Source organism: Silene latifolia, chromosome 2 (assembly GCF_048544455.1).
Source record: "Silene latifolia isolate original U9 population chromosome 2, ASM4854445v1, whole genome shotgun sequence".
In the NCBI taxonomy this organism is placed as follows: domain Eukaryota; kingdom Viridiplantae; phylum Streptophyta; class Magnoliopsida; order Caryophyllales; family Caryophyllaceae; genus Silene; species Silene latifolia.
This window is the reverse complement of record NC_133527.1, coordinates 18,163,473-18,190,767: the sequence shown is the minus strand read 5'-3', so window position 1 is coordinate 18,190,767 and position 27,295 is coordinate 18,163,473. Positions and strand designations below refer to the sequence as shown.

At 41.7% G+C, this 27,295-nt stretch overlaps 1 protein-coding gene across 1 annotated transcript; it reads left to right on the top strand.

Annotated features, from left to right (window-relative positions):
- Nucleotides 1-21,365: 21,365 nt before the first annotated feature.
- On the top strand, nt 21,366-22,535 carry LOC141635220 (F-box protein CPR1-like). The gene has a single exon (XM_074446699.1). It carries the CDS (start codon nt 21,366-21,368, stop codon nt 22,533-22,535), a length of 1,170 nt encoding a protein of 389 aa, XP_074302800.1.
- Nucleotides 22,536-27,295: the final 4,760 nt, after the last annotated feature.

The window sequence follows — 27,295 nt, the reverse complement described above, 5'->3', positions numbered from 1 at the left end:
CGATCCCCGCTTCCACCGTCCCCGATATAACCATCGGGAAGAAGGATTACGACGGAGTCGTCGCCCCGCACAGCGACCCGCTCGTAGTCCACCTAGACATAGCCAACCACTTGGTCAAAAGGTGCCTGATTGACACAGGCGCCTACACGAACATCATGTACAGGGAGTGCTTTCTCAATCTCGGTCTGAAGATTGAAGACCCGAGCCCCGCACCAACCCGCTATACTGACTTCTCTCGGGGCCTACTGTACCCCCGGGGTCAATCGATTGATCGGTTTATGTTCGGCCAAGCGGATGCGGCCAAAAATGTTTTATCTGAGTTCGTGGTTATTGATGGTTTGTCTGCCTACAATGTCCTCATAGGCCGGGTCACTTTGAGCGAGGCCGATGCAGTGATTTCCATCCAGGCCCTGACATTGATGTATGTCTCGGACTGGGGGAAGCACAAAAGCTCATCTCAAAGGACGAAAGAGATGAAATCGTCAATGTCCAAGTATCTGCCAGGGGGTGCAACATGCAATCCCTCAAAGTGGCGAAGAAATCAGAAAAAGGGAAGAGCCCATCCTTGCAGCAGGAGGGCGAACGGATGGATACCAACGTCGGCATGGTCGAAGGAGCCGAGACCGAGGAAGTGGAAATTGACCCAAAGCGCACCGTAACTATCGGTGCCGACACTGAGCCAAAATTCGTAGCGATCTCCTAGACCTGCGAGGAAGAACAAAGATGTCTTCGCATACTCAAGAGCCGAGATGCCGGGCGTGAGCGGGAGGTGATCGTTCACAAGCCGAACGTACTCTCCACCGCCGCCCGTCAAGCGAGAAGATGAGGAACTCCTCGGCCGAGAAGGATGAGGCCATCAAAGCTGAAGTAGACAAATTATTAGAGGCAGACTTTATCATGCCTTGTACTTACCCTGAGTGGCTAGCAAACGTTGTAATGGTGAGGAAGTCATCAGGGGCGTGGAGGATGTGTGTTGATTTTACCAATCTTAATAAAGCGTGCCCTAAAGATTGCTATCCCTTGCCTCAAATAGATAGTTTAATTGACGCCACGGCAGGCTACACTATGCTAAGCCTGTTAGACATCTTCTCAGGGTATCATCAGGTATTCATGGCCGAGGAAGACATGCCTAAGTGCGCATTCATCACCATACACGGCACATAAATGTATAAAATGATGCCGTTCGGTTTGAAAAACGCTGGCGCAACTTACACTAGGCTGGTGGACAAAGTGTTTCAAGATCAAAAAGGGCGAAACATCGAGGCTTACGTCGACGATGCTATTGTAAAAAGCAAGTCTGACAGCGAGCACTTGGCCGATTTGAGCGAGACATTTTGTTCACTAAGGAAATATAAAATGAAGCTTAACCCAGAGAAATGCAACTTCGGTGTCCGGGCCGGTAAGTTCCTCGGCGTGCTTATCAGCGCCAGGGGAATTGATGCCAATCCAGAGAAAGGCCAAGCAATACTAGACCTGCCGGAGCCGAGGAATCGAAAAGAGGTTATGACGCTGACCGGGAGGATGGCGGCTCTTGCCCGCTTCATCTCTCGGTCGGCCGACAAGAGCACCCTATTCTTTAAAGTGCTAAAGGGGAATAAAGACTTTAGATGGGGGGAGGAACAGAGCACGGCTTTCAAGCAACTGAAAGCCCACCTTCTAACACTCCCGACCCTGTCAAGGCCGGCGCTGGGGGAGACGCTATACCTATACTTAGCAGTTACCTCGGCCACGGTCAGTGCCGTAATTGTCAGGGAAGAAAATAAACAGCAATACCCAATTTACTTTATCAGCCATACACTGCTGGCCGCCGAAAGAAATTATCCACTTATCGAAAAAGCTGCCCTCGCCGTCGTCGTTGCCGCAAGGAAGCTAAAATCCTACTTCGACACACATCCCGTGACGGTCTTAACCGACCAGCCATTGGAGAAAGCATTGGAAAAATTCGAAAAATCCGGCAGACTTATCAAATGGGCGGTGGAGCTCTCCGGCTTCGGCATTCAGTACAAGCCGAGGCCTTCGATAAAGGGGCAAGCGCTTGCAGACTTCCTGGCCGAGTGCCCATATCAAGAAGAATCACATCCCGGTGTGTGGGAAGTATATACCGACGGGTCCTCCACGGCGAACAGCTCAGGAGCCGGCATCCTTATCATCAGCCCTAACGGGAACGAGTTTGAGTACGCCTTGAAGTTTACCTTCTCGGCCTCAAACAACGAATTCGAATATGAGGCGGTGATAACTGGAGTCGAGTTAGCTAGAGCTGCCGGGGCGGAGCATATTGTGGTGAAAACGGATTCACTCCTAGTGACTAATCAGATCAGAGGAGAGTATGAGACTCGAGACGATGGGATGGTGAGGTACCTGGAAAGGGTAAAAGCTGACATCTCAAAATTGAAATCTTTCCAAATACAGTGCATCCCCAGGTCTGAGAACAACCGAGCCGACGCTCTCTCAAAACTTGCCAGTTCAAGCACCAAGAATGTCAGTCGAACCGTGCTGGTGGATATCAGGAATGCTAAAAGCATCGCTGAGACCGTCGGCATGGTGGGCGACATCGAAGCCGAGACGACGTGGATGACTCCGATAATGAAATACAAGCTGGCAAAAGAGTTACCGGAGGACCGCAGTCTCTCTCAGAAGATAAGAAGGATCGCCGCAAGGTACTTGGTGTTCGAAGGAGAATTATACAGAAGGTCTGTGATAAGACCACTCTTGAAATGTGTCGGCCCAGCCGACGCGGAGCTAATACTGACAGAGATTCACGAAGGCATCTGCGGACATCACATGGAGGCGAGAACGTTAGCCCACAAAGCTCTCCGAGCCGGCTACTTCTGGCCCACCATGCTGAAAGATTCCAGAACAAAGACCAAGAAGTGCAAGAATTGTCAGATGCATGCTCCGGTGATACATGCACCTTCCCGAGACCTGCAACCAGTACTCAGTCCCCTACCATTTGCACAGTGGGGGATGGATTTATTAGGACCATTTCCAACGGCTTCCGGAGGAAGGAAGTACCTGATTGTCGCCGTTGACTACTTCACCAAATGGGTCGAGGCTGTCGCGGTACCTGCCAAGACCACGGCGGCCATAAGAAAAGTGATTTGGGAGAACGTCATAACTCGTTTTGGGCTACCCCAAGTCATTGTATTTGACCACGGCCGAGAGTTTTGGAGCGACATGGTGATGAACTGGTTGGAAGAGCTCGGTATCAAATTTGCATACTCCTCCGTCTGCCACCCTCAGAGCAACGGGCAGGCGGAGGCAGCTAACAAAACAATACTAAACGGGTTGAAGAAGAAGGTCGAAGATCTAAAGGGAAGATGGGCTGATGAACTACCCGACGTCCTGTGGTCACTTCGAACCACGGAGAAAGAAGCAACGGGGTACAGTCCATTCCACCTAGTCTATGGGTCTGAGGCCGTCCTGCCAATTGAAGCAGCGGTGCCGACATTCAGAACGCAAACTTTTGACCCAGTCGAAAATGAGGAAGGCCTACGAGCCTCCCTAGACCTGGTCGAAGAAAGTCGAGACACGGCACGGCTCAACTTGGCAGTATATCAAAACCGAATGAGAAGAGCATACAACCGTAGGGTCCACAAAAGGGACTTAAGAGTAGGAGATCTAATCCTAAGAAAGTCGACCGCAACCAACAAAGGAAACATCCATGGTAAAATGACGGCCAACTGGGAAGGACCCTACAAGGTGGTTGAAGAAATGAGGCCGGGGACATACCGGCTGACAGACATGGAGGGTGTTCCTCTAATGAGCCATTGGAATACAGACAACCTTAGGAAGTATTTTGTATAGCGGCGGAGGTGTCCGAGACCGTTGTGGGCACCCCAACGCGTGATTATATCTTATGAAGAATGATCCAAGTTTTCCATCAAAATGCTCGTCCCCTCCGTAGTCGTACCAAGGTAGACGCCACGGCCAAAGCCGGGCAGTCACTAGTAGACGCCACGGCCAAAGCCGGGCAGTCACTACAATGGCAGTTGATACTCGCGAAAGCGGCCAACATGCTTAATAGATGCCAGTCGGGCAGTCACTACAGATGCTGTTGATACTCGCGAAAGCGACCAACATGCTTAAGAACGTATAAGTACAGTTGAGAACGCAAATCTGAATGCCTCGGCCAATCCGAGAGTGGCAGAGGAAGCGATCAATATGTCTATAGATACGAACGCTGTCGAGCCGTAACCTCGATTGCCTCGGCCAAAGCCGGGAGTGACGGGGAAACGACCGATACGCTAACATGTTCACAACATTAGTTGGGAAGTGCAAATCTGACCGCCTCGGCTAAGACCGTGAGTGGAGGAGGAAGCGACCGACATGCCAACATGTTTAAAAACGTTTAAGTACAGTTGAGATACGCAATCTAACTGCCTCGGCCAAGCCGAAGGTAAAAACGAAAAAGCGCTCAATATGTTTAAAAACGTAAGAAGACAACTTAATGGGGGATGAGATCAAAAGCCTCGGCCAAGCCGAGGGCAAATAAACAAACTTTATTGAAAAATGTTTACAGGTGAGGCAAAACAAAGTCGACGGTCGTCCCCATAGGGATAGCCTAAACACAACCTACCAAAGTTTAACAAAAAACAGAAGGTACAACAAAAGATTACAACATAAGACTTGAAGCGCCAAAAGGATGGCAGGGAGGAAAGGCTCAATAGTTGGCCCCCGAATAGCTGAAGCTGTCCGAAGGACCGGGTGAATCTGGTGACGACCGCCCGTCTCCCTATGCTTGTTGCTGCTCGCCACCGGCAGTAGTAGCAGTATCACTAACGGTGGGCGGCCCAGAGGATGGCTTGGCAGCTTTACTTGCCTTTGCCCTCTCGGCCTCCTCTCTGGCCTCTTTCACCTTAGCATCTCGGGCCGCCTTCTCCGCAGCCTCCTGAGCGGCCTTTGCCGCCTTCGCCTCATCCGCGGCCTTGGCCTCCGCAGCAGCCGCCTTCTCATCAAGAAGCCTGTTAAAATCTTGCCACGGGAAGGAGCTCTTTAATTGCATCCCTGGTAGCATCTTCAGCTTGGTCCCAGTACCGGGCACACATGTCAGGGATGATGACGGTTTTCAGCGTCTCAATGTCCTTCTCCCTCTGAGCAAGGATAGCCTTTGTGTTCTTATGCTCCTTCGCCTCGGCCAGATGCAGGGACTTCCATCTTTCCCTCTGCTCAACCATGGTATTATAACCGCCCTGAAGTTTGTCTCTCTCCTCCCGCAGCTTAGCGGCGTCAGCCAACGCAGCCTCAACCTTGGCTTTCTCGGCTAGGACCGCCTTCTCAGCTTCCTCCTTAAGCTTTCGCTCAGCGAGGAAGTCCTTCATGGCGGCCTGGAAGTCCTTCTTCGTCCTCTCGGCCTCCTTCTTGGAAGCGGCAAGCTCAAGCCTAAGCTATTCTAGCGCAGGAGCTGCTTGAGCCATGAGCTTTTCTTGCTCGATAATATGAGCACCGGCTAGTTCAGCCCACTTCACCAGCCTCTTGGACAACCTTATGCCTTCCGCCCTAAGCTGAGCTGGGGAAACCTTCTGGGATGAGGAGTCGGCGGTGACATTTTGATCGCCCGTCTGCACAGGCTGCTTCCCCAATTGTCGTTCAGTAGGAACGACAGCCGGCGACGGCTGATCTATAAAAAACCCAGACAAAGCATCCATGTCAACATTCATTGACATATCAGAAAGCCTGTCATCAGGAATGCCTAATGAACCTGCTAAATCCGAGCCATGGGTTAGATCCGTACCAGTCTTAGCCTTCTTGAGCAGAGGGCCGGCTGACCCCTTTTCTTTCCCGGCCTCGGTAACAGCAGCAGCGGCAGGCGTTGCCTATTTTCTCTTATTTGAAGGAGGAAGACCCTCCACAACGGTGACCTCCTCTTCAACATCGACGAACACCTGCTCCTTTTGGACTACGGGGATTGAAGATTGAGTTGGAGTTGACGCCGTAGCCACCGTAGACGTTGTCTTTGGTCTCCGGCGCGGCACGTTACGGCCAATCTCCGCTTGAGTCGCCGCCACATCCATTGCCTTCATCGCCTGCTCCATGAGTTCGTGAGGGGTCGGTCTGCGATCACGTGGCGCGGCCTTAGGATGCAGCTCAACAACTCTCCCGTCCTGGTCAAATCCCAACTTCTTGAGGATGGAGACAGACAAATCCCGGCCAAATCGATCTGCAAAAGAAACAAAGCAGGAGTTAAGCAAAATAAATAAACCAAGGCTCAAATACAGAAGCATAAAAAGCAAAGGTGGGACTCATACCGACCCCACTCACCCTGGCCGAGGGCCGGTATGAAGCCGATGTGGCAAAGCAGCTCGTCTTGAAGAACGATCTGCGTCGGGGGCATCCATCCCTTCGGCGTGCCATCCTTCTCAGCCTCAAACAGCCTCATTGCCCGCGTTTCGTCCTCCTTAAGATAGACCTTATTGGCGTCCATCTTAATCTTACTACGGAAGACATATCTGTCATGCTCCCCCTGACTCTCACACCGCAAATTGACGCGGCTCTGAAAGGACCGGGGCAGTGGATAGTCCTCCGGAACCTCGACGTATACCCACCGCCCCTTCCAGTCCTTGCAAGATGTCAGCTTGGAAACGGTAACATAGCCCGCCTCGGTCTGTATGTTGTACCACCCCGTGCCGCCTAGGGTAGTCTGCCAAAGATGGTGGAGCCGGCGGAAGAGGTTCACCGTTTGGGCCTCCCCTTTAAAAAGACATAACCATACAAAGCCAATAATCGTCCTGATGGCCAACGGATGCAGTTGAGCCACGGCGACATTCATGGCTTTAATTATGGCAGCAACGTGTTCATTAAGAGGAAACCGGAGCCCATACTCCAGGTGTCTGATGTACACGCCGATACAACCTTCGGGAGGGCAACAGACGGCCTGATCACCCTCAGGAACAATTATTCTATACCCCCTGCCAAAGGAGTAATGATCTTCAAAAATTTCAGACCCGGAACAACTAGCGAACTTGTTCGTCCAAGCACGATCGGGTTTGATCGAGCAGGCATCGCCGTGCCACAAGAACTACGGCCTCTCTACATCAGATTGGGTCGCCTCATCATCGTCATCATCAAAACCCTCCAAAAATTTCTCATCAACTTCAGGAGAAGGCGACTTGGGACCCCCAAACCCTATCGGGGTGACAACCAGTGGCTCATGTTCATCAGGACGCGACGGTTCGCCCCCCGGCGCAGAGGTACTAGGTTGAGCATCAGCAGAAGACATGGTGACAATAAATACTTAACAAATAAAAGTTGGAAAAATTTGCTTGTTTACCTTGGAAGAAAGTGTTACGCCGAGTAACGCTTCGAAAACTAGAGAGAAGTTTCTTCGAAAAAAACTAGAGAGAGGAAATTTTTTTGAGAAAATGAAGTTTGATGGTCAAAATGAGGGGCACACTGCTCTATTTATAGAGCAAAGCTCATTCAGTGGACCAATCAGAGCGAAGCCCATGAAGCGTCCACCAATCAGCACCAAGCCACGTGTCAAGCATGCAGCCACGGAATGTCAATCGACATACAGTAACAAATCTTCTTCGACACGCTCCTTGGTATCTACTTGCTAACGGCCACCGATCAACCAAGCTTGGCGGCCGGCGGGGGCAATCAAAAACAAACGGCACTCTCAACCTTGGTCTCGGCCAGCGCCATTTTCTTTTCCACATCGGATGTCCATTACACAACCATATGGAGGGGGGATATGGTACGGCCTGAACAGAACCAAGCCGAGGAAGAAGTTCAACATGCGCAGAATACGCTCAACACTCATCGAAGGTCCATACCACGGCATAGACTACGCTGGGGGCAAATTGATGGGGCATATTCTGCACCCGCTGACCGAGTCAACATATTGAGCAAGGTCAAAGCCAAAAGACAGCAAGTCAACGTATTAGACAGCCTAACCGACGCAGCCTGTTGGCCTGCCACTTGGGTCTCGGCTAGGCAACTAGCCGGCCGAGAAGCATATCCGCGTACTCACATCCAGTCCCTTCGGCATGGAGTCAACCAGGCCTGCCGGCCTGCCATGGGTCCCTCGGCCAAGGGTAAGATAGTCTTTCCACCTGCTAGCCACTTGGCCACTATGTGAGAAAAGGTGAAAGTCTATAAATACTCCGCTTCTCTCATTGAGAAAAGGATCCGAAAACTATCCCAAAAACTCACTGAATAATTGGTATAAACTCCCTTATCTCTCTACAATATACTTTCCCAAGTTAACATACAACTTATCTCTTTAAGTTTACTGACTTGAGCGTCGGAGTGAGTACGTTCGGCTCCAAGCCGAGCTCTCAGTTTGTTCATCTTAAACAGGAAAGAGTGAAAGGAAGAGACAAGCAACGACATCATTCAACAAAGCTTAAGTGGTCATAATCCTGCTCCGGAATTACACCCGGAACAATTTAAATTTAAATTTTGTTTCTAATGAAATATTTTAAATGGCGGGAAATGTAACCGTTGTGCCACGTTGTACTCAACTACTACATTTTCCCCCAATTTAAATTCCCACAACCCTAATCACTCACTTTCCTTTCCTTTCCTTTCCTTTCGAAAACCCCAAATTGATAAAATACATGAACCCTAATCACTCATTAACCAAAATCTATTGCTTTTTTAAATTCATACTATCTTATCTATATTAATACAAAAGACAATACTCAATCCTAAGCGCGCCACGTCATTATTGCAATTTTTTTTTTTTGGAAATTCATGTTATGGTGGGACCCGTGAGTGTGCAATGTATTTATTTCTTCAGATTTCCGTCTTTTCAAACATGCGATAAATTTCGTCTTACAACAAATTCTATGAAATAATATTTTGAAATTTTTTTATGAATTAATATTATGAAATAATTTTATACATTCCGTGTAAATAAAATTAATAACATATACGCAGAATGAATTACAAATGCGAGTAAATGAAATTGAATTACATAATTTTTAAAACAAAATTACATAATAATAAAATTACATAATTTCAAGAAGGAATAACATTTATATACGTGATCGAAATATAAAACGCAAATGAATTACATACATAATTTTTTAAAACTACATGGTACAATATGTTTTGTTTAAAAAATAAATCTTGACGGAGTATTTACTTGGAGTATATTATATTCATGTATTTTGGTTAATATTATTGTACCATGCAGCAACAACATCACAACATAATTTTTTAAAATTACATGGTACAAATTTTTTTTGTTTAAAAAATCAATTATCACGGAGTATTTACTTGGAATATAAAACTCGGCAACTTAACTATCAGCCGCGGACACCGAAAATGGTAGGTAACAATGTTAGGCAACCGAGTTAATTTAGTCTTCAACTAGAATTTAAATCAAATTTTAAGTTTTTTTTACTGTAAAAAAACAAATAAATTTTAATATAATTTACAAGTGATTAAAATTTTTTAATTAAACTTTTTTTAATAGATAATTCATAATTGTTGTAATAAATATTTTTTTAATAATAACACCACAATAAGTTAACAGACGAAAAATTTAAAATATGTTCTTTTTAGAAAAAATAATCCTCTCAAATCTGTATAGAAAGCCGTTCATCACCGAGGATTTATGTACTTGGAGCAAAAATTCTGGCAACTTTACTATCAGTCTCGCATTCCGAATTCGGAAGATGACAATGATAGGCTACCGAGTATCATTTAGACCAACTAAATAAGTACAATAGAAATGCAAAAACAAATATACATCGGCTGATTTATATCGACGACGTTTTAGTAAATATCGACGACGTTTTTCATAAAAAAGACGATGACTGCCCTTATGACTTTATCTCTCTAAAAAAAATTCTCTCAAACTCAACTAAATTCAAAACAAACAACAACAACAACAATTAACAATATGTCTAATCTCGATTCAACGGTACGTAAACAACTTAATCATTTGCTTAATTTTTCAATTTTTTTTTGCGCATCGTTCATTCTATTCGATAGTTGAATTAATTGACGTATTAACTTAGTAGTAGGGAATGTTTGAATTTGTTGCGTAATCTGAAAAATGTCCCCCGAAAGATGAACCATGGCCAAAGTTGGAAACCAACGTTCAGACCACGGCCCAAACGTTGGAAACCAACGTTTGCCACGGACCAAACAATGGAATTCCACGTTTGGCCATGGTCCAACGTTGGATTCCAATGTTTGGCCGTGGTCAAACGTTGGATTTCATTGTTTGGCCGTGGTCAAATGTTGATTTTCATTGTTTGGCCGTGGTCAAATGTTGATTTTCATTGTTTGGCCGTGGATTAAAGTTGGTTTTCGTTGTTCGTCCGCGGTTGATCGATAGAAAGTAATGTTTGGCCGCGGTCGTTTGTTGGGTCTCGTGTTTTAGGCATGAATAAGTCGTTTTTACATGTTTTTCTTTCGTTTTACGCAATTTATGTAGTATATGATTCCTTTTTATTGTCTTACTATAGTCGTTATTGCTTGTAACAGGAATCGTGGGAGGATTTTGGCGATAATCCAATTGATTACAACCCGTTGTTCGAGACTACTATAGATTTCGAAACGCGTGACGAAGCTTTCAATTGGGCTCAGAAAATCGCATTCGAGAATGGGTTTGCTTTGGTTAAAGCAAATAACGGAGCTAAAAATAGGAAAAAGAACGGGTTGTTGGCAAGTTATTTTCGATGTAAAAGACATGGTAAACCAAAAGAAACGGACGATCTTGAAAAGCCAACGTGACTAATTTCTGAAATTTCTGGAATTCATGACAACTAATACAAATTTGGAAATTTTTGCAAATAATTCAAAAATGTTACCGTTATAATTCAAATGTTACCGTTATAATTCAAAATCACCGTTATAATTCAAATGTTACCGTTATAATTCAAAATCACCGTTATAATTCAAATGTTACCGTTATTATTCAAAAATAGCCGTTACAATTAATAAATAGCCGTTACAATTACTAGCTTATAAATAGGTCATTCTATGTCAATTTCAATCACAACATCCAATTCTAATCACAACATCCAATTCTAATAACGTTAATCGACTGTGGGCCTGCTTAACTCGCAAACGACGTTTCGAGCCCGTAACATAACGCCCAGCGGTATGGTCGTGTATGTTAGGCGGAGGCGGAGCATTCATGATTGCCTTTCCTCTCTCATTTCGATCTGCCATCTGCATTAGGAAACTGGAAGTTGTTAGAAAACACGTTAATCGACTAAATATCATATAAAGTAACAAAAATCGGCAAATAATAGCATAAAACACGGTTTTTAAAAAAAAAAAAAAATTTTACCGCGGACTAACAAAACAAACCCCTTCTTTGACCGCGGTTGAACAAAAAAATCCCTTAGTTGACGGTGGCTAAACATTTTTTTTTTTTTTACCGCGGGCAAACATTTTTTTTTTTTTACCGCGGCCAAACAATGAAAATGGATGTTTGACCACGGCCAAACAATTATTTCCAACGTTTGACCACGGTCAAACGTGAGAATTAATTGTTTGACCGCAGCCAAACATCCAATTCCCACGTTCAGCCACAGTGGAACGTTGGAAATCAACGTTGCTCCCACGGCCAACAACCAATTCCAACGTTTGGCCGTGGTTTCCCCCTTAAAACCATTCAAATTCACTCTCAATCCGATTAACAACAACAAATTTCGACTCAAAAATCAATCCCAATCTACTATATTTCGCAAACAACATATAACAATACCAAAATTTACATAATAACAACTAATTAACATGAATTTTAATCGAAAAACTAACAAATTCTACACTAATTCAATTAATTTAAATAAAAAGCTAACACATAACCTAATTTACTAACTAATTCAATTCTAAAACAAAATCCAATCAATTTAATCAATCAACAATAACAATAAAGGAAATAAAACTATTTAATTTCATAGTTTAATTCAATTAGTTTCAATTTCTAAACTAATTTAACAAAAAAAAAAAAACGCCACTTACTTGGCAACGTGGGAGGCAGCAGTGTGGTGGCGGTGGAGGCGGCAAGGTCGGCGTGGTGGTGGCAGCAGTGTGGTGGCGGTGGTTGTGGTGGCGGTGTGGTTGTGGTGGCAGTGTGGTGGTGGTGTTGAGTGTTGGTGGAAGTTGGAGGTTGAGTAGAGAGAATAGAGAGAATAGGGAGAATGGCTAGTGAGAGATGAGGGGCAGTGAGCGTCTTTTTTATGAAAAACGTCGTCGACGTTTATTAAAACGTCGTTGATATTAACGAATCCGGCATCCAAAAACATTAATACTGACCCAAATACATACCCGTGCAAAATTGCACGGGTTTAAAACTAGTTAATCTTAAATTGTAAGTATATTGTTTATCTGTGATTTGTTCTATTGTAGGGATTATTGCTTTTTGTGTGGTTGGTTTGATTCATATAATTTATATGAGAAATTTGTAGACATTGCATTAAATGATAAAACTATATTCTGAAGATATGATGATTGGAAACCGCCTCGTTGTGTCGTTAATTCATGGTTAAAGATGCGTACATTCAACCTTTGCTACTTAGATGTTGTGAAGATACGCTGATAAATTATACTCTCTCCGTCTCATTCATTTATTTACCTTTGATTAAAAATACCCATCTCGAATAATTACAAAAATGACGAAATGATTGGGACAGAGGGAGTAGTCAGTTAAGCTAGGTTTGGGGTTTTTGTGGGTGTTTTTGTTTTAGAGTGATGTGACTAAAATGTATGCTAAATTGTGTCTTCTATTATAAAAGTTGTGAACTTTCTTCTTTAGAAGCCTCACTTCAAACAAATAATTGGGACGGAGGTAGTAGTCGATGACAAATACCTGTTCGGCTGTTCGATTGTTTTCCCTGAAGTGGTCTAAGCAGCCTTAATAAGATTGAAAATATCTGTTCTTTAGCGCTATGCGATGAATTAGTTTGTTGAAAGTAATTTGGTTCTTAATTAGCTGCTGGTTTAACTTATTTGATGTTCATGACGAGCAAACTATTGGTTACAACCAGGAGCATCAGAGCATGTGCTCTCGAATCTGTATTGTACTGTGTTTTATCTGTCCATGACATCGAAACATCACATTTATGTAAACGCGCGTCATCTGGTGTTGACAATAGATTATCTTCCATCTGATATCTGGCTTGTATCGTAGGAAGCCAAGATGATGTGACTTGTGAGCCTGCTAGGTGGCGGTTATTGTGGAGACAGTGCTTGTGAAAATGGTTATATGGAAAGGCAGCATTATTCTTTTGTTAGATGTGCATTCCTGAAGGAAATGCAGTAATTTGCAAGGCTTGTACCTTGTCTTGCCATGAAGGAGACGAGGTAACTGACAAGTTTTCAACTATTGTCGAAAAGGAGAAATTGGTGTCCTTCGAGTTTCATTTGGCCTTTTGAATGTCAGCTAAGTGAAGTGTGAGATTCTGTAGCTTAGAGCATACATACCTGAATATCAAACCCATTTAAGTTCATTTTTAGTAAGCGTAAAAAGCAAGCTTAATAGTAAGTGCTGGAAATTAATGCTTAGTTGGGATTAATCAAGCAACATAGATATGATTTTTGAAGTGGTGATGTATTTTAATTTCTAAGAAAGACCAGAAGATCACATAGTATTAGTATCCTGGAGTTCTTTTAAATTCTGCCTTACCGATTTGCATTCAGAGTTCTTGCTTGCTTTAGATTCCGGTTTTTGGATAACATCTCTGTGGCACAATGTAGTATTAGTATCCTTCACTTTCTTTTAAATTCTGCCTTACCAAAGGAATTTGTGTGCTGTCCAAACTCTTTTCTGGCACTAGTGTTTCGGAATTGAGGGTTAGTAAGATGAACATAAATCTAGAGGACATTATTAGCATGCCTATAGAGCTAGAAAACTAGATATTGCTAGCTGGACATGTGTTTCATAAAGTGCAGTTAGACAAGGACGTCATCGGAGAAATCTTTGTAGCACGCAAAGACATTACTACAGTGTTTTTGATTGACAGTATATTTTATTTACATTATGGCTCCGAAGGATTTCCTTTCGTTATTATGAGCATTTTGTTTTCAGCATGCACCAGCGGTTAATAACTACCGTTATTCTTTGGCGCTGTATTTGTCTGATTAGTTTTTCTATGGTGTGAGCCTTGGATGCTTCCTGCAGCAACTCAGCAAGAGCCTTACTGCATTGTTTTTTTTTTTTAGATATTGGAGGTTTGGCCTAAGAGAACTTTAGGCGTGATTGTAGAAACACCAAGTTTCACAATTTCATCTGAGAATCTTATAATGGACTGTTCTGGGTGCTCAGCTGTGTGTTATTTCTTCACCCTCAATCCACAAAGTATCTTTATGGCACCTAAGAAGCTTGTTGTTGAAGGAAAAGGAATACTTTGTGCTCGCTAGTTAGTTATGGCAAGATTGGCGGTGCTTCTTAACCTTCCAAAGCCATATGACAGCGATGTTAACATTATTCAGTCTGGAAACATCTCTACAATTTCACAAAAAAAAACCCGAGCTTGAAAATTTGCAGCCACGATGGCAGCTCGAGTACAGCCTGTCAGCTTGGTGTGATCTTGAGGTTGCGCCCCCTTTACTGGAGCAATAAGGCTATGTTCCTGACTTCCTCACTATATATGGACTGAAGAACCTCCTTTTCGAATTTCACAGTCTTGATATTCTGAGGTTATTACACCTGATGAAGCTCACCAACTCTTTGAAAATCTCAAAAACAAACGTGATTGGTCTGTCGCCAAATATGAGCAATATCATCAACATGGTACTAGTTTCTCCTGGGTTGATCTCTGGTTATTATATGGCTGTTTTATTTTCCAAGGACATTTAATCTAAATTGTCAAAACATGAATGCATGATGAACGGATGTTGGTGGAAACCTGTATTTTCCTTAATTTTTACTTTTTGACGGATTTATTTGGGAGGTTACTGCCTTGTTGAAGACAGTAAATAGTATCTGTTTGCTTCAGATAGTTCCTCAAAATGTAATTTTTGTTGGGACGTTCCCTCCTACATGGAGGAAGAGCCCATTCAATTGGGTTAGCTACATATATTATTATTGCTAGCTTATGTGACGGTTTCTAGTAAGGATGTCTTTTTTTCCGTTTTTACCTTACTAGTGTGAGGCTTCTTTAAGAAGCTACTAAAAACAATTTGAGGCCACAAAAATATCAGACAACAACACACAAAAACAAAAGCTTGAGAAATCTAGAGAAAAGTACCAATCCCGTATAACCCCAAAAACCCCAAATTTGAAGATTCGATTCTAGCATCATACGAGCTCGGATTGCCGCCAAATTTTGGGAGGTTGTTCATACATCTAAGGGGAAGGTTTCTGCTAATTTTCATGCCATTCGGACTTCTCTAGACTGGTATTCTCGTTCTGCTTTGTTTGTGTAGTTTTATGTTTGTATACCGCTACTTGGCGACGTTTCTTGCGATTTATCGTGTTCTTGAGTTTGTGGCTGCCTCTAGTAGTGACTAGGGAGGACTAATTTCTGTACCCACTTTGATTTCTGTTGATTAGTGGAAGGGCTTGGTGTCGGCTTACGACATCCGTGGTTTTTCCCACATCGGGTTTCCACGTAATTCTTGTGTCTTGTTTTTCTTAGCTACTGTTCTGTTAAGTTGTTTATTTGTCTTAGTATTGCTGCCAATTTTTTGTCAAAATTGCATTTTGGTTAATTTCCATCTTACGACACAAAAAGAGAAAAGCTGGTGTATTAGTTTTTTCCGCTGTGCATTTGTCTGCTCTGCTCCCTTTTCCCAACATCTGGCATCAGAGCCATAGGTTGTAAGGCTTTGGTTCATTTTTTTTGTTGGTAAAGATGGATGATAAAGTGGGTACACAAGGGATGTTGATCTTGAATTCCGGAAATTATTCTGACTGGAAAATTAAAATGGAAGACCTTTTGTATGTGAAAGACTTGTATGAACCCATAACAAGTAAAGAAATTCCCACTGGCGTAATTGACAAGGATTGGAAAGTTCTCCATAGGAAAGTTGTTGGTACCATTCGACAATTTGTTGATGTTAGCGTACTCCAACATATTGCCAGTGACACGAATGCTTATGAATTGTGGCACAAGTTAGAAGCAATGTATGAGAGGAAGAATGCTTTAAATAAGGCGTCACTGATGAGAAAGCTTGTTAAGTTGGAGCTTAAGGATGGTGATAGCATTGTTGTACATATGAATGCTTTCCAAGGTTTGCTAAACCAACTGGCAGCTGCAAAGATGTCTTTAGACGATGAGTTGCAGGCCTTGTTGCTACTTTGTTCACTACCTGATAGTTGGGATACACTTGTGGTGTCACTTAGTAACTCGGCTCCAGAGGGTAAGGTGACTATGGAGATGGTGAGGGCTAGTCTATTGAATGAAGAGACTAGGAGAAAAGACATGGGTACCTCCAGCAATTCTGAAGCAAATGTGGTTCAAGATCAAGGCAGGGGAAGAACTAAAAACAGAAACTCTCAGAACCAAAATCGTGACAAGTCCAGGGGGAGATCAAAGTCTCAGCCAAGAAGAAGTAAATTTGTATGCCATTATTGTAACAAGCCGGGTCATATTCAAAGGTTTTGCAGACAGTGGAAGAGAGACAAGTCTCGGGAGAGAAAAGGCAAAGGTGAAGCATCCGGGCAACAATCTGAAGAGAAGGACACCACCGCCATTGCAACTAGTGATGATCAAAATTTGTTCTTTATTGGTGATCAAGGTCTCTTAAACCTTGCTTCTGATGATTGCACTTGGGTGATTGATTCTGGTGCGTCTTATCATCTCACGTCGCACCGTGATTACTTCTCATCTTACAACAGCGGTGAGTTTGGTTGTGTAAGGATGGGAAATGATGACTCATGTACGATTGTGGGCATGGGTACGGTATGCTTAGAGAGCTCCACGGGTTGCAAGCTGGTGTTGAAAGACGTCCGTCATGTTCCAGATATTAGGCTGAACTTGATTTCAGCAGGTATGCTCGATGATGGTGGCTATTCTAGTCACTTTGGTGATGGCAAATGGAAGCTCAGTAAGGGAAATTTGATTGTGGCTCGAGCAAACAAGGTGAGATCATTGTATGTGATGCAAGCTAAGTTATGCCGAGGAGACGCAAACGTGGTTAATGATTCCTCCTTTGAATTGTGGCATAAGAGGCTTGGTCACATGAGTGAAAAAGGTATGCAGATTTTAGCTAAGAAAGAATTCCTCCCTAAAGTACAAGGTATGTCTTTGAAATCCTGTGTTGATTGTTTAGCTGGTAAACAACATAGGATAGCTTTTCATTCTCGTCCCCCTTCAAGAAGAAAACATGTTTTAGATTTAGTACATACTGATGTTTGTAGTATGGACACTAAATCCCATTCTGGTGCAAAATACTTTGTTACTTTTATTGATGATTTTTCCAGAAAAGTGTGGGCTTTTCCTTTAAAAAGCAAACATCAGGTATTGCCGACATTCAAGGAGTTTCAGGCTAGAGTTGAAAGGGAGTCGGGCTCCAAACTCAAATGTGTGAGAGCCGATAATGGTGGAGAGTATCGGGGTCCATTTGAGCATTATTGCAAGAGTCAAGGCATCAAGCTTGAGAAGACACCTCCAAAGACGCCTCAGTTAAACGGGCTTGCAGAGAGGATGAACAGAACCATTGGAGAAAGAGTTCGTTGTATGCTCTCTCACGCAAAGCTACCTAAATCATTTTGGGCAGAAGCTATGCTAACTGCCGTCTACCTCATTAACCGATCTCCTTCCGTTCCTCTTGATGGTGATGTTGCCGAGAGAGTATGGACCGGTAGAGATGTTACTTACAAGCACTTGAGAGTCTTTGGATGTAAAGCACATGTTCACATTCCAAGGGATGAGAGATCCAAGCTAGATAGCAAGACAACGCAATGTATTTTCATGGGCTATTCCGAGGATGAGTTTGGGCATAGGCTGTGGGATCCAGTTTCCAGGAAAGTGTTAAGAAGCCGAGATGTTGTGTTCTTTGAAGATCAGACACTTGATGATTTTGAGAAGGAAAACAAGTCTACGCCTTCTCCTGCTCCTGTCAACATTGATCCTATTTTACGTCAGATCACTCGAGCTGATGATGAACATGTACCCGAAAATGATGGTAATGGTGATGTGGATGGTAATGAGCAGCATGTAGAACATGAGCCACCCGAAGAAAATCAACCAGCCACTGAGGAGCCTCAAGTGCCTGAGTTGAGGAGATCCATTAGAGATCGAAAGGCCTCAAATGCATATCCACCTGACCAATATATTCTTCCTAAAGGAAGAAGAGCCGCATTAGCTGAAGGGGGAGAACCAGAATGTTTTGAGGAGGCCATGTCTGACGTACACCATAAAGAGTGGTACAATGCCATGCAAGAGGAGATGAATTCCTTGCATGAGAACCACACCTTCGAGCTTGTGAAGTTGCCTAAGGATAAGAGAGCACTTAAAAACAAATGGGTGTTCAGGTTGAAGATGGAAGAAAATTGCTCACGTCCAAGGTACAAGGCAAGGCTGGTCGTGAAGGGTTTCAGTCAAAAGGAAGGTGTGGATTATTTTGATATTTTTTCTCCGGTTGTGAAGATGTCATCTATCCGAGTTGTTCTTGCTTTAGCTGCTAGCATGGAATTGGAAATTGAACAACTTGATGTGAAGACTGCTATTTTACATGGAGACTTAGAGGAAGAGATTTACATGGAGCAACCGGAGGGGTTCGAGGTAAAAAGTGATGAAAAGCTTGTTTGCCGTTTGAAAAAGAGTTTATATGGCTTGAAGCAAGCACCACGACAATGGTATAAAAAGTTCGAGTCTTTTATGCTTGATCACAGCTTCCACAAAACACATGGCGATCATTGCGTGTTTGTGAAGAATTATGCTGAAGGTGATTTTCTCATCCTTCTACTATATGTAGATGATATGTTAATTGTTGGTAGAGATACGAATAAGATTGCTAGTTTGAAGAAAGCATTGAGTAAGTCTTTTGCAATGAAGGATCTTGGCCCAGCAAAGCAAATTTTGGGCATGACGATCTCTCGTGATAGAAAGGCAAAGAAGTTATGGTTATCACAAGAGAAATATGTAGAGAAAGTTGTGCAGCGGTTTTGCATGGACAAAGCTAAGCCTGTAACTTCTCCACTTGCGGGTCATATGAAGTTAAGTAAAGACCAATGTCCCACAAGTGAGAAAGAAAAGGAGGAGATGAAGAAAGTGCCTTATGCATCAGCCGTGGGGAGTTTAATGTATGCCATGGTACGCACAAGGCCGGATATCGCCCATGCTGTCGGGGTCGTTAGTAGGTTCATGGTTAATCCTGGAAAGGAACATTGGACTGCAGTGAAATGGATTCTCAGGTATCTTAAAGGTACGTCTAGAGTATGTTTGTGTTTTGGCCCGGGACTACCTGTGTTAGTAGGGTACACAGATGCTGATATGTCAGGAGATGCTGACTCTAGCAAGTCGACCTCGGGATACTTGATGACATTTGCAGGAGGAGCGGTTTCATGGCAATCAAAGCTGCAAAAGTGTGTTGCACTGTCAACCACGGAGGCAGAGTATCTTGCGGCCGTTGAGGCAGGTAAGGAGTTAGTGTGGATGAAAGATTTTCTTGAAGAATTGGGTTTGAGCCAAGAAAAATACATCCTACATTGCGATAGTCAGAGTGCTATTCATCTTGCCAAGAATGCTACCTACCATTCTCGTACTAAACACATACAAAGGAGATATCACTGGATTCGGGAACAAGTAGAAGAAAAAGTGTTTGAGCTTGAGAAGATCCATACCGATCAAAATGGATCGGATATGATGACTAAGGCGCTGCCTAAGGAGAAGCTCGTTACTTGCCGCTTGAAAGCGGGTTTGGTTTTACCTCCCATGTAGGAGTGAGGGGGAGATTTGTTGGGACGTTCCCTCCTACATGGAGGAAGAGCCCATTCAATTGGGTTAGCTACATATATTATTATTGCTAGCTTATGTGACGGTTTCTAGTAAGGATGTATTTTTTTCCGTTTTTACCCTTACTAGTGTGAGGCTTCTTTAAGAAGCTACTAAAAACAATTTGAGGCCACAAAAATATCAGACAACAACACACAAAAACAAAAGCTTGAGAAATCTAGAGAAAAGTACCAATCCAGTATAACCCCAAAAACCCCAAATTTGAAGATTCGATTCTAGCATCATACGAGCTCGGATTGCCGCCAAATTTTGGGAGGTTGTTCATACATCTAAGGGGAAGGTTTCTGCTAATTTTCATGCCATTCGGACTTCTCTAGACTGGTATTCTCGTTCTGCTTTGTTTGTGTAGTTTTATGTTTGTATACTGCTACTTGGCGACGTTTCTTGCGATTTATCGTGTTCTTGAGTTTGTGGCTGCCTCTAGTAGTGACTAGGGAGGACTAATTTCTGTACCCACTTTGATTTCTGTTGATTAGTGGAAGGGCTTGGTGTCGGCTTACGACATCCGTGGTTTTTCCCACATCGGGTTTCCACGTAATTCTTGTGTCTTGTTTTTCTTAGCTACTGTTCTGTTAAGTTGTTTATTTGTCTTAGTATTGCTGCCAATTTTTTGTCAAAATTGCATTTTGGTTAATTTCCATCTTACGACACAAAAAGAGAAAAGCTGGTGTATTAGTTTTTTCCGCTGTGCATTTGTCTGCTCTGCTCCCTTTTCCCAACAATTTTATATAATAAAAATATTGTGTTGACTTGATATTTATAATTAGAGCTAGAAAAATTTCATCACACTTTTATAAACCATACGTTTAGAACCCGTTTGCCCAGTTGCTGTCGTTGTTTGGTTGGTAGTTTGTACTACCCTTTGTGTGGATACAAGTTGAATAGAGAAGGGAAGGGAAGGGGAGAGGGTATATCGTAGAAGAGACTAAGGGAAGAAGGAAAGTTGTGACGAGGAGGTAGCTAGCCATTCTCCTTGGGATAAAAATTTTCTTGAAAATAAATAAAAATGGTTAGGCTCGAACTCGGGTGGTTTGGGCAATTGAAACATGTATTCACCAATGTGCTATCACACTTTTATTAATATACATGGAGATTATTATGTATATATGACTAATGTTTTCATACTTTATACGAACACAAGGCCCAAAAATTTGGAGGCCCAGTTCGCGCGCTCAGCCCGCACTTGGTCATAGCCGCCCCCGATCCATACTAGTTTAATTTAAGTATTTAAAGTGGATGCGTTTATTTAATTTCGAGATCACGATCAACTATGATTTGGCCGGAAAAATTATGGCAACAGAATCTACCTCATACTTGATCTTCAATGTAAACTAGAAGGTGCAGTTAGGAAACAGAATCCTAGCAACAGTCAATTTCTTAAAATAAATATGGAAACAAATTGTTGCAAGGAGTAAAACCAATAAAACCACACAAAATAAAGATGACGATTCCTTAGGATTTCGAATCAACACACTTGGTATTAACGCTACTCTTGGGATGGCAGCTTATCAAATCCCTTCTGATGTGATCTTCGAAATACTGGTTTGTCTTCCAGTGAAAACGCTTTTACGCTTCAAAAGCGTATGCAAAGATTGGTACACTCTAATCAATAGTTCCTTCTTCAGGCAACTCCATCTTAGCAAATCCCTCGTATCCAACTCTTGGCAGAATCGTGCCCTTTTCTATGCCGAACTTGATTCCCTTTGTGTTATAGATGATGTTAATTGTCCCTTGGAACCCGTTAAATTATATTGGCCTAAATATATCATAAAAGACCCCTATTATCTATTTACTGTAGGCTCGTGCAATGGCTTGGTTTGCTTATGCCTTACTGAGCCTGGGCCCACTTGTTTTACGAAGGTTTGGTGCTTCCTTATATGCAACCCTTCAACGCGTACATTCAAATGCAAACCAAACGCGCCTTTCTTCGAGAAGAAGAAACATTTGAAATTTATCGACTTGTCATATGGTTTTGGTTATGATGGTGAGCATGATGATTATAAGATAGTTATCACGCCCAGAGTTTGGAAAGAGAGTGTTAGAGACGATGTGTATATTTATAGCTGCAAGGACGATTTATGGAAGCACGCTACTACTCCTATTCCTGCTCAACTTTTGTCTGAGACATTTCGTCATAGGCGTACAAATATACCATTTGCAAACAACATGCTACACTATCGTGCTTCACGGAACCTCGGAGAATTTAATGGTCCAAATTTTGTAATAGCTCGTTTAGATCTGTCCTCGGAAACATGGAGAGATGACTTGAGTTTTCCTGTTGCAGTAAACAGTCTAACTGATGTAACATTCGGAGTGTTGGATGGATGTTTCTATGTACGAGTTGTAGATCGAGTTGCGGATTATTCTCAGAATGTATGGATGATGAAAAGTTATGGAGATGAAGATTCATGGAGCAAAAAATATAGTAATATTCCAGGAAAATTTTACCGTTTTGTTGGTCCTTCAAAGGAAAGATCCGGTCGTTTACTGATTATGGACTGCTATTTAGGCGCTTATAATCTCATCTGGTATGATCCACAGGATGACACAACTGAAGCATTCGAACTAAAAACAAACCCAAGGAATAGTAGAGTCCAGCTTTGTATTGCAAGCCTCGTTTCTATACCAGGGAGGTCTTTCAACCCTAGAACAACTTTTATTCTCTAGTCCCTCACTTTTACTTATTAACCATGTAACCAGACATGATTTCCCATGTCCGGCGCATAATCAAACACCTTTAAGCAACATCGGGCTAATAGCCTAATATAGAGTCTGACTGTCCGAGTGATCTATTAACAGAATGTTTTTATGTGTGCATTCCTTATTTAATCTTCTTATTACCAGCATATAGTTTATGTTCAACCCAAATTCTGGCGACTGAACATTTGAGCCCTCTAAAGGAGGTGTTTAGTTGAATGGTTTAAAATGGATTGAATTGAAGAATGACATGTTTGGATACCAAGAACTGAAGTACATGTCAAGTGTTTGGAAAATTTGGACTTTTTGAATTGGAATTTGACTCGATTTCTTATTAATTTCAACCTAGTTAAAAATTTGGATCTTCAAATTCCCATCTCATAATATCCATTTCGAGTGTATTACTATCTAATCTCCTATAGTAGACTTTCTTTGGGACGCAAATTTCGTCGCAATATTTTTCTTTCTAATACTTTTACCCAGACGCAAGAATATATTTTTATTATGACATTTTTTTGTGACCTTGACTCGCACTCGCTCTGTCCATTTCCAATTCCAAAGTTTCTCAAACATTATTGAGAAATTGATCGAAATTCATAATTGAATTCTGCATGAGACCAATCAGGTGTATGAAATTTGGATTTTGAATTGAATTTGAACATTTTAATTTCACCATTTGAAATCATGAAAATGAAATCAATTGTACATTATTAAACACTACATTACATCATTCTAGTGTTTGATTAGAAAATTTTGAAACAAATCTATATAATCATTGTACTATCATTCCAGTTCAATTACTTAAAATCTCATTCCTTCACGACTTCACCTAAACCTGAAAAAATTGACCTAACCCGACACCTGGGTTGAAGACTCCAACCATAGCCCCTAATCCAAATTGACCCGACCCAACTATTTATTATTGGAAACTGACCAAAATTTATAAAGAACTTGATAGGGCTTATCTAAATTCAAATTAATTTCGTTAATTAATTTGTTTTTTTCAACTAGAATATTATCTCACTCAATTATGACTGGAGAAAAATCACATCTCACTCAATTATGACTAGAGAAAAATAAGAAACGAGTGATATAGGTGTTGTTTGGCCAAGTTTTAAAAGTACTTCTGTAACTGAAAAAGTATTAGCTAGGTCAAACACCATAAATTATAGAGTTTTAAAACTACTTAAAAAAAAGTTAAAAACTAATAACTTACCCCAAAAGTAGAAGTAGATATTTTCTACTTCTACTTCTACTTTTCACATAATTAAAGTGCCAAAAATTTATTACTTGTGCGTTTTTTTTCTCTTCGGAAAACCATTACTTCTTTATATATGTTGTACCTCCACTTTTTCTCTTCTCTGTACAATATTTGTTTCTTTCCTCGTACCGGGTGTGTAAAATTATAGTTTTCATTTGCTTCTCTTCTCACATATATTGATTGGCATAATTTTGATTTGATAAGGGTGTGCAAAATTATACGGAGTAAATTGAAAGGTAATTATAGTTTTAGTATACGGGTGATTACATAATTTTTAAACGTTGATTTTTATTCAAATGATAAATCTATAAATAATATGGTTAATGAAAAAAGCAAAAAAAAAAAAATGGATGGAAGTAGTTAGGCCAAACACTTAAATTTTATAAGAAACTGCTTTTACAAAAGTTTAGCCAAACAACCAAAACTTTTCTAAAAAGTTGCTTATGAATAAACTCCTTTTAAAAGTGAAAAACTATTTTATACAAACAAGGCCAAACAGCATCCTAATTGAGAAAATGTAGGAAATTTGAATAAATTAATGATGAAATAAAGGTTAACCTGTTCCTAAATAATTACGGAGTATTAACCCGACTTGAACTAACCTGACTCGAACCCGATCCAATTAATCCGTTTGTCGGGTCTAACTTAACCTCACCCAAATCCGTTTCTTCTCTTGTACTCCCTATTCTACATTTCTACTCCATTTCATTTCTTCCATCTGAGATTATTTGACTGCAGCTCAAGTACTCAAAGTAAAAGGAAGGAAGGAGAAATAATGGCAATGAAGAAGATGAGAGAAAGGGGAATGATGAACGCAATGAGGTCAGGTTTAGTGGTTGTTGGTGCACTTGCATTTGGTTACTTAACCTTACAACTTGGTTTTCGACCTTTCTTAGAGAGAGCTCAACGCACTCTTGAACTTGAACAATCCCAAATTGAACATCAAAAACAATTGGAATTTCAGAAACAACAACAATCTCAATTTCATTCTTCTTCTGAAGAACAACAACAAGACCCCTTTGATTTCTCTGATTCTTCCTCTTCTTCCACAAATAAATACGATTGATTGTACCCCTTTTCTTGTTTTCAGGTATGTGCCAATTAATATCATTTTTGTTGGGTTTTTATGTTTTTAATCAAGTATAGTTGATTGATTTGTTTTACATAAGAGTTTGTGTTAATGCGTTTTTGTTAATGTTTGTGTAAAACCGCCTTACAAGTGACTAGTTATAGCCTTATGATATGTTGTATATGGTGTTTGAAATTGATCCCTTGAGTTTGGTTGATGAATTAGATGAGATAGTTAACAAGTTGTTATCTTTGACTTCATAATCTAATCCATTTATGGTTTAAGATGAGCTAAATGATTGGAATAGTGGATAATACTCTTTCCGTCACAAGAAGATTGATTACTTCCAATTAGGGTTCACTCAGAATATGAATGGAAAAGCCCTACAACCCATTTCACCCTTTCTCCAATTTGTTCTGTTTTCGATTTGCCTTTTAAATTATGGAGGACAGTAGGCCAGTAGCCATCTTTCTATTTGGGATGGAGGCAGTATTTTTATGGTTCGCTTGTTTAACAAAGGATGATTATTCGATTCGTTTGTTTGACGAAGGGGATTGAAAATCTGATTTAGTTAGCTGGTGTATGAAGTTTCGGCCGGCTGGTTTCAGTTTGTTTAGAACTTGTCAAATCATCTTACAATGAAGTGGCTTTGGTGCTTCTGCGACTGTGCGTGTGCGTGTGCGTGTGCGTGTGCGTGTGCGTGTGCGTGTGCGTGTGCGTGTGCGTGTGCTTGACCTTACCTCTGCTGGTACTCAGTTGGACTGGGGGAACTATTAGTAGTGTGATGGGGGTTGGAAAGAGGTGGTGTTTGATACAGGAGCTTGGGACTCAGCTGTATCAAGCTTCCTTTAATGGTGATGAAGGTCCAACAATGGAGTCAGACGAGATAAAGAACAGAGAACAGTGAAGAGATAGAAGGAGAAGAGAGAAGATTTGAGAGAATTGTATTTCATTAATTGAATGTAGAAATGATTACAATATTTCCATTTATAGGCTAATACAATTGTAAGAGTAACTAACTCTGTTAATTGACAGCTAGCAACAACTAAGTCGGTTATTTGTAACAAACTTTGTAACAAACTTTGACTTTTGACTTTGCTTAACTAATTATGTAACTAATTATTATTAACTGTATCATTCCTTCCCCCTTAAAACTTGACTTGTCCTCAAGTCATTTGGACATTAAAATCAGGAAATTGCTCTTCAAAACTTTCAGCAGGCTCCCATGTAGCTTCAGTATCAGGATAGCTCTCCCACTGAACCAAGTATTGCACTTGGGCTCTATTCTGAAATTTCACTGTTCTCCTTTCCAAGATGGCCTGTGGTTTTGGAGACTGACTGGCAGACTGACCTTGAAACCATGGAGGAATGTGTGTTGCCATGGGTAAATTGCCATAGAACCTTTTTAATTGAGATACATGAAAAACATCATGTATTAGAGATGATTCTGGTAACTTGAGTTTATATGCCACCTTCCCAATTAAAGCTGCAATTTGAAATGGCCCATAAAACTTGTGAGCAAGCTTCTGATTACTTCTCTGCTGCACAGACTGCTGCCTGTAAGGTTGCAGTTTAAGCCATACCCAATCTCCCACAGCAAAGGATCTCTCAGACCTGTGCTGATCTGCCATTTGCTTCATCCTGGATTGGGCTTTTACCAATTTCTGTTTCAGCAAATCCACCATTGCTTCCCTGTGTTGCATTGATCTGTCTACAGCATCTACCCTTGACTCTCCTGGCAGATAAGGTAGGTGAAGTGGTGGGGGTTGGTTGTAGACCACCTCATAAGGAGTAAGGCCTGTAGCAGTATGAAAATGAGTGTTAAACCACCATTCAGCTAAAGGCAACCATAGACTCCAATCTTTAGGCTGATCTCCACACATACACCTCAAATATGCTTCAAGACATCTATTGACCACCTCTGTTTGACCATCAGTCTGTGGGTGATAGGCTGATGAATACTTGAATTCAGTTCCATGTAAAGAAAATAAAGATCTCCAAAATTGACTCAAAAAAATTGAATCTCTGTCACTCACTATACTTCTTGGCCACCCATGTAATTTGAACACATTGTCCAAATAAGCTTGAGCTACTTGCACAGCAGTAAAGGGGTGAGACAGGGCTATAAAGTGTGCACATTTACTTAATCTGTCCACCACAACCAAAATGACTTCCTTCCCCATGGATTTAGGCAACCCCGTTATAAAATCCATTGATATATCAACCCAAACTTCTTCAGAATTGGTAAAGGTTGCAAAGCCAAGGGTATGCCACATTCTCATGTTTAGTCGCTTGACATACTTGGCGCTTTTGACAAACCAACTAATGTCCTTGGTCATGCCCTTCCAATAGAATAAAGACTTAACTCTCCTCACCGTACCATCCCTTCCCGCATGGCCA